The sequence below is a fragment of the Lontra canadensis genome, unplaced genomic scaffold (assembly GCF_010015895.1).
Source record: "Lontra canadensis isolate GAN:19392208 unplaced genomic scaffold, GSC_riverotter_1.0 scaffold13, whole genome shotgun sequence".
Lineage (NCBI taxonomy): Eukaryota > Metazoa > Chordata > Mammalia > Carnivora > Mustelidae > Lontra > Lontra canadensis.
In genome coordinates this window covers 3890176-3902792 of record NW_022631007.1, presented here as the reverse complement: position 1 = coordinate 3902792, position 12617 = coordinate 3890176, and the positions used below count along the sequence as shown (strand labels likewise).

At 38.8% G+C, this 12617-nt stretch overlaps 1 protein-coding gene across 2 annotated transcripts in view; it reads left to right on the top strand.

Annotated features, from left to right (window-relative positions):
- FARSB (phenylalanyl-tRNA synthetase subunit beta) overlaps positions 1-12617 on the top strand; it is a 69412-nt gene that overhangs the window by 36093 nt on the left and 20702 nt on the right. For both annotated transcript variants that reach the window (XM_032857326.1, XM_032857327.1), the window contains one exon: positions 10138-10293. In XM_032857326.1, coding sequence (XP_032713217.1) covers positions 10138-10293 — 156 coding nt within the window. The remainder of the gene's footprint in view (positions 1-10137; positions 10294-12617) is intronic.

The following is a 12617-nucleotide window of genomic DNA, read 5'->3' as shown; positions in this document are numbered from 1 at the left end:
GTAGGCTTGCCCGCTTGACTGTATGTGGACCTTTCATAGCAAACTTTGCAGCCAAAGCTGGATTCAGCCAAAGCCGGATTCCGTCTGCTCTCCGCTATGCAGCCTTGTTTTCAATTAACAGCATCACCTTGTGTCTGTATGGTGCTTTGTACTTCAAAAAAAATTTTTAAAATATACCTTTTCTCTTGGGATTGTTAATCTCTCTCCTTGAGGCAGGTTGGACCAAAAAATATTGTCCCCATTTAATTTGTAGGAGAATTGAGACAGAAAAGTAGTAATTTTCCCAAGGCTGCATAAATTTTGGATTTAGAGCTAGGGCCAGAATTTGGTCTCTGTGCATATATCCTTAGAGAATAAAAGTTTATTTTAATACCAGTCTACGTAGAATTTTTTTTTGGGTGGTCAATCTGGCAGGAATTGGAAAACATTTTCAGTGCCAGCTGTAAGTAGTTCTGTAGTTCTTGTGCCTCAAATCCTCCACTGGTACAGATACCTAAGAATTTGTTACGATTTTAATGTCAAATTTTTTCTGTGAACTTTGACTTCTTTCCTTTCATTTTAGGTCTTTGAATTGTAGGTTTTGATCCTTGGCGATCCAAACGTATTTATAAATATAGGATTAGGTTTAGGTTAATTATACTAAGTTTCCTCAAAAGTTTTATTTATTTGGGTGTTCCCAATTTGGGGGCATAAATACTTGTTAGATCTTGTTGGACAGACCCCTATATTATGATATAGTGCCCTTCTTCGTGTCTTATTATACTCTTTATATTTAAAATGGTTTAAAATCCAGTTGGTGTAGGTATGGCTACTCCAGCTTGCTTTTGTGATATCCATTAGCATGATAAATGGTTCACTGTCCCCTCACTTTCAATCTGCAGGTGTTTTTAGGTATAAAATGAGTCTAAGTTTCCTCAAAAGTTTTATAATACTATATCAGCAGTAGGCCTCCTCCCTCATGGTAAGGATTCCCTGCAGGGCTCTGCAGGGTTGGGCTTGCTTGCAAGCGAGCAGCCCAGAGTCTGGAGAGTGAGGAACAAGCTGGGGTTCCCCACAATTGCCACGGGCAATTTTCACTGTAAGCGCGGAGCACTTGACTGTATTGCCGTCCTTGGTATGGATCGCTTCACTGTTTTTTCTTTCATGTGTCTTTCGGGAAGTCCCAGACATAGACTCCACTGTGCCTCAAGGCCCATGCTAGGAGATAACCTCGGCCGTTGAGAGCGAGCTATTGTACAGGGCTAGGCTGTAGGCCATCATTTAATAAGTCACCCTGGGGAAAACCCCAGAAACCCAGTCCGTATACTTTTTAACTCAGATTAGGATTTCTGCTGCACTTTGTTTCATCAGAAAGAATAGTTTTCATCTCTGTAGCAGACCTCTTTTATTTGGGGGTTTAGTTGTGATTATTCTGCGGTTTTCCCTGTGGAAACATTTTTATCTGATACTGCTTTTGCCTGTTGTCTTGGAATTACGGTTTTCTTCAAAATTTTCTATGCCGTTAATGGGATTTGAGGAATGAGAAGAGGTAAGTATGCTCAATAAGTTTACCATCTTGAAAACACAAGTTTGCTTTGGAGTGGCTTTTCTCTTTAGGTAGGCCTGGATTTTATGTCCTAACAAGTAGCTTTTCTGAAGGATTATTGTACATAGGTTCAGGCAGACTCCCTACTTGTCATTTGGTGTACATAGAGGGTTCTATGGGAAAGGCAGCATAGCACATGGATTTAAGACTGTACAGCCAGACTACTCGGTTTTGAGTCATGGTTCTGCCACTTATGAGCTGCTGAACTTTGGGCAATTTATGTAATCTCTCTGTGCTGTTTTCTCATCTGTTGCAATGGGGATGATCATAGCACTTACTAGATTTTTGGTAAGAATTAAATGAAATTTTGTTTTGAAAAGTTCGAGCCACATAATAAACACTGTTTGGTGTCTGCTCTTACTGTTAGAGTCCCTAAGGCCAGATACATAGCATCTTGGTTTATGGTAATTTTCTGTGAGCGTGACTTAGAGACTTTTGGCTATTAAAGGGTTAATGTCACCTTGCTGACACTAAAAATGAGGCACTTGGGGCTCATTTTTATCCTTAATTTGATTTAATTGGCTTTTCTTCTGTTGTGCACTATCTTTTTTAGGTTATGAAAACCAAAATGTACTGATGGGGCAATTTACTTAGAAGTAGGAATGTGTTTTTGTTTTTGTTTTTGTGTTTTGTGGGGTGGGGGACGTTGTTTTTAAGGAAATTTTTATTTTTTTAAGGAATACTGTGGTTTCAGTAATTCATCACCCACTTCTCTTCAATGAATTGAGCACAAATGTTTTTACTGCCTTTCAAGCCAGTCAGCATTTTTCTGTTGTATTTATATTAGCCATTTCCTCCTAAGTATTCAAACTGTTTGGAAAAAAAAAATGTAGTCCATTAAAAGTGAAATGATAGAGGAATTTTCCAGTAATGTATAAATCCTAGATTTTCATTAGTGGGGGCCATACCCAAAGTACTGGTTCAGAAGGGGCAGAGATGTGTGGCAACAGGGAGCAAGACAGTCTCATTCATTGCACTGGGAGAAAAGTCTTTTTGAATTCCCTTTCTTTGCTACGGTCTGCTTGGACTAAGAGAGTTTCCAGTCTTGAGGGAGACTGATGGTGAGCAGATTTTTATAGGTAGTACTCCGAAGGAGTGTACAAGGGGCCCTGAGAACACAGAGAAGGAGTGACAGTTGCCATTGAGTCATTTTCTAACATTAAGGAAAACCCTGACTCTCAGCCTCCTGTCAATTTTGTGTAGGCAAATGTATCTTCCACAGTGGAAATGAAAAAGGAATCTATGCTGGATTTCAGTATGCCTCCCACAAATTTTGTTTGACTTAAATTCCTGTAAGTAAGTGAAAGCCCACCGGCCCCTGTTTTCATGCTTGACCTCACTGGACAGTTTCCTTTGCTCTTGTGGACTTCTTTGACTGACTGTCCATGTTGTGAGACTGTCAGTTCCAATGCCTGTCTAGTGACTAAGTTAGGCACACTTCTCGGATAGTAAAACTTCCACTTGGAGTCCCGCACATTCCGGTTCTTAAAGGCTGAGCCAGTTGCTACATTTATTGAGCTGTAAGATCCAAAGTTGCTGCCACCTTGTTAAAAATTAGTCATGACTCCACCAGCTAAGCTGATTTATCCCTTTTGGGCAGAGTGGCATGTGTCTTTGGAACGAGAAGTTAAATGCAGACTCTGCTGTGGGGTACATTTTCAGCTTTATGGCGGAAGTCGGTAGAAGCGGCCCTGGAGCTACAAATCAGGCTGCTGTGTGAGTTGTTGATTGGTTTCAGTTGTTCCTACTTCGATGGCAAGACTAACTAAACTATAAACAAAATAGTAAATTACTGTAGGGGAGCAAAGTACCTACTTGTAAACTGCTAATCTTTGTGCCCAGAAAAGCAACTATATTTTGCAAAGTCCAACATTCCGGCTTTTTATTAAAAGCACGTTGAATTCTGCCATCACAGTTTATTCCATTATGGTTTCTGAGGCTGTCAGCATGCCTAGAAGCTCACTGAGATGGCAGAAGAAAACACTTCACCGTGTTGAGTCTGAGTTTAAAGGGAACCACAGCTTAAGAAAGATGATTTAGTTTGGCTTTGTAAAGGGTACAGGGTCGGTTAGATTTAGCACGATACAGTCGTCCGGTTGTTAATCTGACATGAATCTGTAGAGAATCTTGAAAATCAAATCACCATGTACTTTAGTTTGAACTAGGCACTGAGAGACTTTTGGGTTTTGATATTATAGTAGATGAAGTAGGCTACAGGCCCTTGACCACTGAGAGGGCTCCGGCTGCTTCGCTTGCCGTAGGATGCATGCTCACTCCAAGCCTTCCCTTCTTGCTCAGACCATTCCTACTTTCTCCAGAGCATTGCTACAGTCCTGGTAACAAGCTGCATTTTCTCTGCGCACCCCCAGATTATTCTACTAGTTTCTAAAATTTCACATACTTCTTGTAGCTTTTCAAATTTATTTATTTGTGGGTGAGGGATGGGAGGTGGGAAGGGCCCAGAGGTGTGAGCAGGGGTAGGTGCAGAAGGAGAGGGAAAGAATCTCTAGCAGACTCCCTACGGAGCACAGAACCCATTGTGGGGCTCAGTCCCATAAGCCCGAGATCATGACCTGAGCTGAAATCAAGAGTCAGACACTTAACCAACTGGAGTCACCCAGGTGCCCTTTGCTGTAGCTTTTCTAAATCACAATGATCTACTTCTTACCGTGACTTGTTTGAATGTGGAAATTCAGAACCTCTTTTAATGTTAATCGCAATATATAAGATTCTTGTTCCTTTTTCCTCCTTGGGCTACCATGGCTGCATAGAACATAAATAAGTTACTGTTATATGATTTGGTTTGTTCTTCCAATTTGCTCTCTGTACCATTCATGGATCTGTTCCATATTGTAACCTACTGAATATGAGGGCCGGGTCTTTATAGTTTTTTTATAATTCTTTGCTTGATAAAGAGCTTAATAATAAGCATTTTCATTATGAGCTTGAGAAATACTTAAGCTCTGAGAAATTGTCCATTAATTCTGTAGCCATCAAATAATGGAAGATTATCTAGCATCCACATGTGGAATGCAGTTTTCTGAAGAGAGCTTATGTCATCAGTCTGGATTAATTTAATTTTACTACTTCATATTTTTGGCATATAGAATTTCCAATTAATAACTCAAAAAATATGGGTGTAAGGAACATTGACACTAACAATATTTGATAGCATCATTCTCCTATATGATGGCATCTTAACTGTAAATAACATCATTTTTAATATGGAAAGTTATTTTAGTACATTTGGTTCCACATAGTTAAAATCTGCAAACGTGAGTATAATATGCTCTGTCATGCATTGCATACCGTATTTTTTTAGTAGATAAAAATCTATTCCAGGTTTATGTTAACTAAAAGCCAGCCCATAAGGTTATAACTTTTTCCTTCATGCACTGAGAAGGTCATAGATTTTTTCCCCCTCATATTAATTTCTTGGCTTTCAGCCTTACCTTAAAAAAAAAAAAAAAATCTGTACTTTGGTGTTACACAGAAATTTTAAGGAAAATTGTTCTTAAGTTTTATGTTCATAAAATTTGTACCACCTTTAAGGGCTTTCATAGATACATATTAAGAGCAATTCTGTTCTTTTCACATTAAAAAAAAAATACAGGTATCTAACTTCTCCCTAATCCTACTCTTACAATAAGTTGCCAGATACTTTCTTTGCATATGCAACCATATGTTGTCCATTTCTCTGTTTAGCCATAGATACAGATAAATACTTTCTAGTATTGTGGCACCTGCGTGGCTCAGTTCGTTAAGCATCTGCCTTCAGCTGAGGTCATGATCCCGGGGTCCTGGGATCGAGCCCCACGCTGGGCTCCCTGCTCAGTGGGGGAGTCTTCTTTTCCCTCTTCCTCTGTCCCTCCCCCACTATTTCTGCACTTGCTCTCTAATAAGTAAAATCTTTACAAAAAATACTTTCTAGTGTTTACACAAATGGAATTATGCTTTACCTGTCCTCTGTTTTACCTTTTCCCTATGAGTACATTCTGTCCATCTCGTTCTTTTTAATGGCTGTATAATATTCCATTGTATGATTGCATAATAATTCAGACTGTTTTGAATATTTAGATTGCTACCAGGTTTTTGCTAACATGTCTATTGTAATGAATATCCTATACCCTTACTTATTTGTATTTGTAGAAATAGAATTGGTCAGTCCATAGGTAAGCATATTAAATGATTGCTGTCTTAAATTCTCTTCCAAAAAGGATTTTTTTAAAACAAACTTGCAGCCCTGCCACCAGTGTGTAAAGATTCCTCTTTCACACATTAGATAGTTTTTAAGGTGTATGTCTTCACAGGATTCTTGTAGCTTTTGTGAATCATTTACTATTACACTGAAATTCTTCAGGAGATAGGAAGAATTTGCCATGTTAGCTATAGTCTCTTGGGTACTAATGTTAAAGAAATGTATTGGATGGAATTAAAATCAGGGTGCTTCATTTTATCTTCTCAGTCTTGGCTGGATTACTAATCTCATGCTCCCTATCAGCCCTTCTTGGTTTTTCAATAGGGCTTCTTCTAGCATCTATATTTGGGCCTTCAGGTGAATATGAGAATAGATATGGAGTCATTTTCTCAAAGACTCTGCCCTTTTCCAGGCAGTCCATATATAATAACATAACCTAACGCCCTTAATTTGTTTCCTATCATTGGTACTTTGGTGAAAGGGTCCCTACACCAAGTAGGAGCCCGTTTGGAAAAATTTGAGTTGTGGACAGTAGTTTTGCTTCACTGAGGAACATCATTCTTTTTTTCCTCCTCTTTAAAAAAAAAAAAAAGTCATTTGGCATGTTCTTTCAGCTTACGGAGTTGTAGCCAGCCCACCCCACCCACCCTCCTGCCCCCCTTGGGTGGTTTAGATCAGCCACTCCGGGCAGTACTTTGAAGTCTGTGAAATACATTGGTAATTTAGGCTGACATACTTGGCAGGCCCATTTAAAAAGCAGAATTGTTTGATGTTATGACACAAGAGGTCTGTTAACCGAGTTATAAAGAACTGAGGCATTTCCAACAAACCCTTGTTTTGGCATGAAATTTAAATAGTTCTTACTTTGTGGCATGCAGTGAGTGAACTTCTAGTGATGTAATATATAGTCCCTCAGTGCAAAATATAAGGAAATGAGAATTTTACTATACGTAGCAGTTTCTCCAAGGAGGAGTGGGTGGAACTGAATATGTGGTTTTTTCCTCCTTTAATTCAGTTCGGCTACAGCAAGGGGAGTATCTTAGCGAGATGGGAAGAAGCAAGTCTAGAGGGAGCGGTAACGCTTGGGAAATGTGGAAAAAATGGCCAATCAGTGGTAGGAGTAGGAAGGGCAGCCTAAATAGCTTAATTCTTAAAGTGGATTTAGTACAAGGCCCTAAAAATCTGTGGGTTTTCTTAAAAATATTGCAGAATCGAATCCAGAGATAACACAGGTCATTTGTGTGTGTGTGTTATGCAAACATCCTGACTTTCTTGACTTGAGTATAATTTAAGTCCTGTATTTTTTACTCTAAGCTCATCATTTTAATTATCAGAATCACTCAACTTGTTCTAAATTCTAAGTCTTTAAACCAGATGTTGCTCCTCTTATCAGAAAGGTAAGTTTTACATAGTTTAGAGATCAGGAAAGAAGTATTCCAAGGTACAAGGTTACCAAAATAAAGCTTCAGTTTATGTTGCTGAAGCTGTCTGAATGCTGGCATTACTGTTGGGCTCTTCTTTCCCAGCAAAAATGGAACAAAGTAGTTTGAATACATGTCTGTGTGTTAAAGTGGAAGCATGTGACACCAACAAATGGGTACCACATGGCAAAGATACCCAGGAGCAAGTCAGTAATATGAAAGGGATAATTTAGTTCTGTTTCATTTCATTTTTTTCCCTTCAGGGAGTATGCCTGTATATGTGAGCATGTGTGTGTTCCTACGGAGAAATCAAGCCCCTCATTTGAGTTTAAGCATGTGGTTGGTTTAGTGAGGTTTTATGCCTGCCTGGTTTTAATATTAATCTTTCTTCTTACACCTTCACTTAGAGCATTTAGATACCAGATTTCTTTATTCTTGCAAACGGAAATGATAGAGAGTGACAGTGGTACAGAACTCCCTTTCCTACATCAGCGAGTTCTTGTGCTGACTTAGAATGGGGTGCACTGGCTGGGCCTGATCTTGTTTAATAGTTGTGTCTGTGTGTGTTTACCTCCTTTTCCAGGCTTTATTCATTTATTCAGAAATTAATTGTTGAGAGTGTAGTCTGTGCAGACCCTGTGCTGGCTTTGACTATATCCCTCCAGGAGTACCCAGAGCCGTGTGCCTTGATCGTAGTAGGCACTAAGAAATGTTATATGGCAAGAACAGTTATTTCTCTCAGTCAGAAGTTTCACTCTGAACACTTTCTATGAGTTACAGTGTTGTTGATGGCTGGAGACTTTAGTTTAAGGACTTCAAAAATAAAACACTTGAGAATACTGAAATATGTGTCCTATCAAAACCATTTCAAGAATGTGTATCTTTGGCTAACATTAAGTAGGTATATATCGATAAGTTTGTTCTTATATTATTTATTTTCATCTAAGTCCTTCAGAGACTTTCTCCTCTAAATCCTTTAGAGACTAAGATTTCCATTGTTTAGTAGAAAGAACGTGTGTTTTAGAGCTAAATGACACTGGTCAAATTCTGCTTTTATAACTTACTAACTATATAATTAATTACAGTTAGCTCTAGCCAGTTGGCTTGACGCTAGACAATCTTTCTGAGCCTTTGTTTCTCCATCTTATTTTTCCTATCCTATTTTATAGGGATGATAAACCCATTTTACATGATTGTCTTGAAAATTAAGATTATAGATAGAATGATAGGTGCTAAGTACCTACCACGTAGTAGATAATCAGCTGTTAGTTTCACTTTTCACTCCATTTATGTGCTTACTTTTATATTACTTTAGTAGTATCATGTCTTAAAATCTGTGTTTTATTTGGATATCTGGAAGGTAAAAGACATTTTATATTTTATCAATGGGAATGGCTACAGGAATCTGTGGAAGAACTTTTGCTCAGTACATGCTAATACAAAGTTATATAAAGGTTATTTTCAGTTACCCCCAATACTAAATTGCTTTTTCTTTTTGTAATTTGAACACCAAAATGAAGTCTGTATTTATATAGTGTTTGTGTCAGAGCAGTTGTCTCCTTTGGAATTAAAGGGCCACAAGTGTATATATCTGTTAAGATTAAATGCTCACTGTTGAATTTGAGTTTACCTTTATATGCTATGCACTTTTTTTTTGAAAAGAGGTTTTAATAAAGTTTCAGATCTCTTTTTTTTTTTTAAGGTTTTTTTTTTTTTTTTTTTTTTTTTTTTTTTTACAGAGAGAGAGAGAGGCAGGCAGAGACAGAGGGGGAAGCAGGCCCCCTACCAAACAGAGAGCCTGATGCAGGGCTCAATCCCAGGACCCTGAGATCATGACCTGAGCTGAAGCCAGAGGCCCAACCCATTGAGCCACCCAGGCACCCCTCCCCCTTTTTAAAAATTTGACACACAGAGAGAGAGATCACAAGTAGGCAGAGAGAGAGGGGAAAAGTTTCAGATCTTTGTAACCATGGCTACAAGATACAGATCAGCTCTGTCACGACCAAAACCTACCTGTCACATTTTCCCCCCACATCTGAACCCCTGGCAACCACTGTCTGTTCTCATTTGCTGTTGTTTTGCCTTTTCCAGAATGTCCAAAAAATGCACTTAAATGTAGCCTTTCGAGACTGGCATCTTTCATTCAGTAGGATGCCCTTGAAATTCATCCAAGATGTCAGGTCTGTTAATACTTTGTTCCTTTTTATTGCTGAGTAGTATTCTGCTGTGTGGATGAACCAGTTTATTTATCCAGTCCCTGGCAGGGTTCTTTTGGATTGCTGCAAGTCTGTCTTAAAATAGTACATTTTGTAAGTTCTGATTTCAAAGTAGAATAATGTATACTAATCAAGGAACAATTGGAAAATAGGTAAGACTTGGAAAAAATGGTGTCTGCCCAAATATAACCTCTGTTGACATTTAGGTATATTTTTCTTCAGTCTTTTTCCTGTGTGTAGAGGCTTTTGTTTTGTTTTGTTTTAGTTTATTTTTACATTGGTGTGGTTCTTCTCTTCCTTTATTGCTTTTTTTCATGTTTTAGTTATGAGGAGTATCTGTAATATATGGTTTAAGAAGACTGTAATGCAAATACTCCGGTAACCATCCAAACTAATAGAATATCGCCAGTATCTTAAGCGTCTTGTGAGGCTCTTCCCCATCATATCACTTCTCTTACTAGAGTAATCACTATCCTAACTTCAGTGATAGTTATTCCCTTCTTCACTTCATGGTTTTCCAACCTATGTGTGTTCTTCAAACAATATAATTTAATTTCGACCTTTTTTGAACTTAGTGGTCTCTTTTTTTCCCCTCCCAATTTACTATAAGTAGTATTTGCTCTAGCTCTAAGTTTCCTAAAGATGCCTTTTAGGCTCACACTACTTTCTTAAGTAATGGTCACTGTGGCCTTGTGGCCAATTCTTTTATGTTTTCAGATGTAGGTGCAAGAAACTACAGGCATCTCTGTGCTGTTTATTACAACAAGAATCCTGGATTCGAGATAATCCATGGGCTGCTGGACAGAATCATGCAGTTGCTTAATGTGCCTCCTGGTGAAAAGAAGGGCGGATATGTGATCAAAGCATCAGAAGGTAAGACTGATCGGCCAAATCCAGAGTTAGTGATAATGTAATGAAGAGTCCAGGCCCCGTTTCGGTATTTTTTTCAGTTTGATTGGGGTGGGGAGGTGGGAAATAGAACTTCATTTAATTGTTAGTATTTTCCAGAAAACATTCCTTTTCCCTGAAGCATCTTAGGAAAATGCTTGTAGAGTCTTCTAGGTCTGCACAAAATACTTTTGTTCTAGCTGAGTGTGGTAGCCCATAGTTATTGGCACTGTCAAGCCCCCAGCCCCAGGGTGAGACTTCGGAACTCGGGAGTCCAGACTGGACTCTGGGAGAACCTGACCTGATGATGTGCACTCAGAAGCTGCCTGTCTGAAGCGTTTAAGGCAAAGGAAAAACCTGAAAGTTATCCTAGAGGCTTCACATGTAATTCAGTTCTAAGGCTGGCTGAGGAAGAGTGAGCTTCTTCCTGTCTCAAAGCCCAAGGGCAGTAAAATGTGTTGGGGAGTTTCAGTTAGGCTAACCAGACGGAGTCTGTGTACTACTGATGTGAGGCATTCTGGAGTTTTTGCTTTTAGTATCCCTGTAGTTTGCATCTGAGTTTGTTTTGTTAGACTAGAGATCCAGAAACAGCTTGAAAGAAATATCCAACAGCTTGTTCCTACTGCTTACCTGACAATTTTTCATCATTATTTGGCCTCTTAAACTTATGACACAACATTCATTTTTTTTTTTAAAGTGTTATTTGGCAGCTACATAGAGTGGTGTGAGGTTTGTCGGAGGACCTGTTTTTGTTTTTCTTACATTTATTTTTCTTAGTCCTCATAGATTATTTTTTGTTGTTGGTTTGTTTTAATGTTTTGTTTTTATTTGAAGACTTCTCTGAAAATGCAATAATCCTGAAACACATGGGCCTTTTTAGGTTGAAGACGTGTGAGATTATTTAATTTTTTTAATGACGTTTGAGAGATTAAATATGACAGGGAGTTACTGTTTTCTTCTACATCTCTCATTAACAATTACCCACTGAAACCCGTGTTATCCTTCTAAACTCGGAAGTGTTAGAATGGGATCTTGGAGTTCAGCAAGTCCAGTTCCTGGTTTGACAGGTGAAGGAACCAGGACTGGGCAAGTCGAGTGAGCTGGATTGTGTGTCAGTTGGAGAACTGAGGGCTCCTGCCGCCCAGTGCCCCTCCCACAGCACCAAGTTGCCTACCTTCACAGTGCCTTTACTTACTCCTTCATGAGTTTGCTCTTCTAGAGTTCTGTATTAAGATACAGTCCTCCAAATGAGTAGCAGCCTGAAAGCTGATGTGACTATCTTCTTCACCTTCTGAAGTCTTAGCATCTTCACTTCATAAACAGACTAACTGGATAAAAGTCAGTTCTCTGAAATAGATTATGCCATGTATATGAGGTATAATTTTCTTTTTCTTTAAAGGTTGCAAAGAGCTGAAATGGTAAAATGCAGCATAATCGATTATGGATAAGATACTTTAAAAATTTTTTAAAAATTAACATATAATGTATTATAATTTCAGGGGTACAGGTCTGCGATTCATCAATCTTATGTAATACCCAGTGTTCATTACTACACAAGCCCTCCCAAATGTCCATCACCCACTTTCCTCATCCCCTTACCCCTTCCACTCCAGCAACCCTCAGTTTATTTCCTAAAATTAAGAATCTCTTATGGTTTGTCTCCCTCTGTGGTTTCATCTTACTTCATTTTTTTCTCTTCCCCTATGATCCTATGCCTAGTTTCTTAAATTTCACATATCAGTGAGATCATAAGATAATTGTCTTTCTCTTACTTCTTTCACTTAGCATCGTATGTCTAGTTCCGTTCACGTTGTTGCAATTGACAAGATTTCATTTTTTGATGGCTGCGTAATATCCGTGTGTGTGTGTGTGTGTGTGTGTGTGTGTGTGTGTGTACAAACCACATCTTTTGGGCAGGATACTTTTAGGTGTAACTTTTATATTAATGATGTTTCTGTAAACCACAAACCAACATCTTCATATTAGATTTAGTAAGCTGCTTAGACATTTATTTCTTAGAAGAATTCGAGTTCCTAGTTAATGAGGCAGGTTTCAGGAAGACCAAGATGAAGACAGGCCCTGCTGTCCAGGCACGTGCGGGGGCAAAGGGGAGCACCACATACCAACTCTCGTACCACACTGCTCCATATGACAAGTGCCTTGAGGTTTTCAAAGAGGGAAGTAGTGCAACTGAGGGCATCTGGGAGAGTATTAATGAGCTTCTGGGCAATCAGATGGGCATTTGAAGGAAGAAGTAGGTGGAGACAGAGGAAGCAAGGCAGGCCGCATGAGGAAAGACAAATATGATA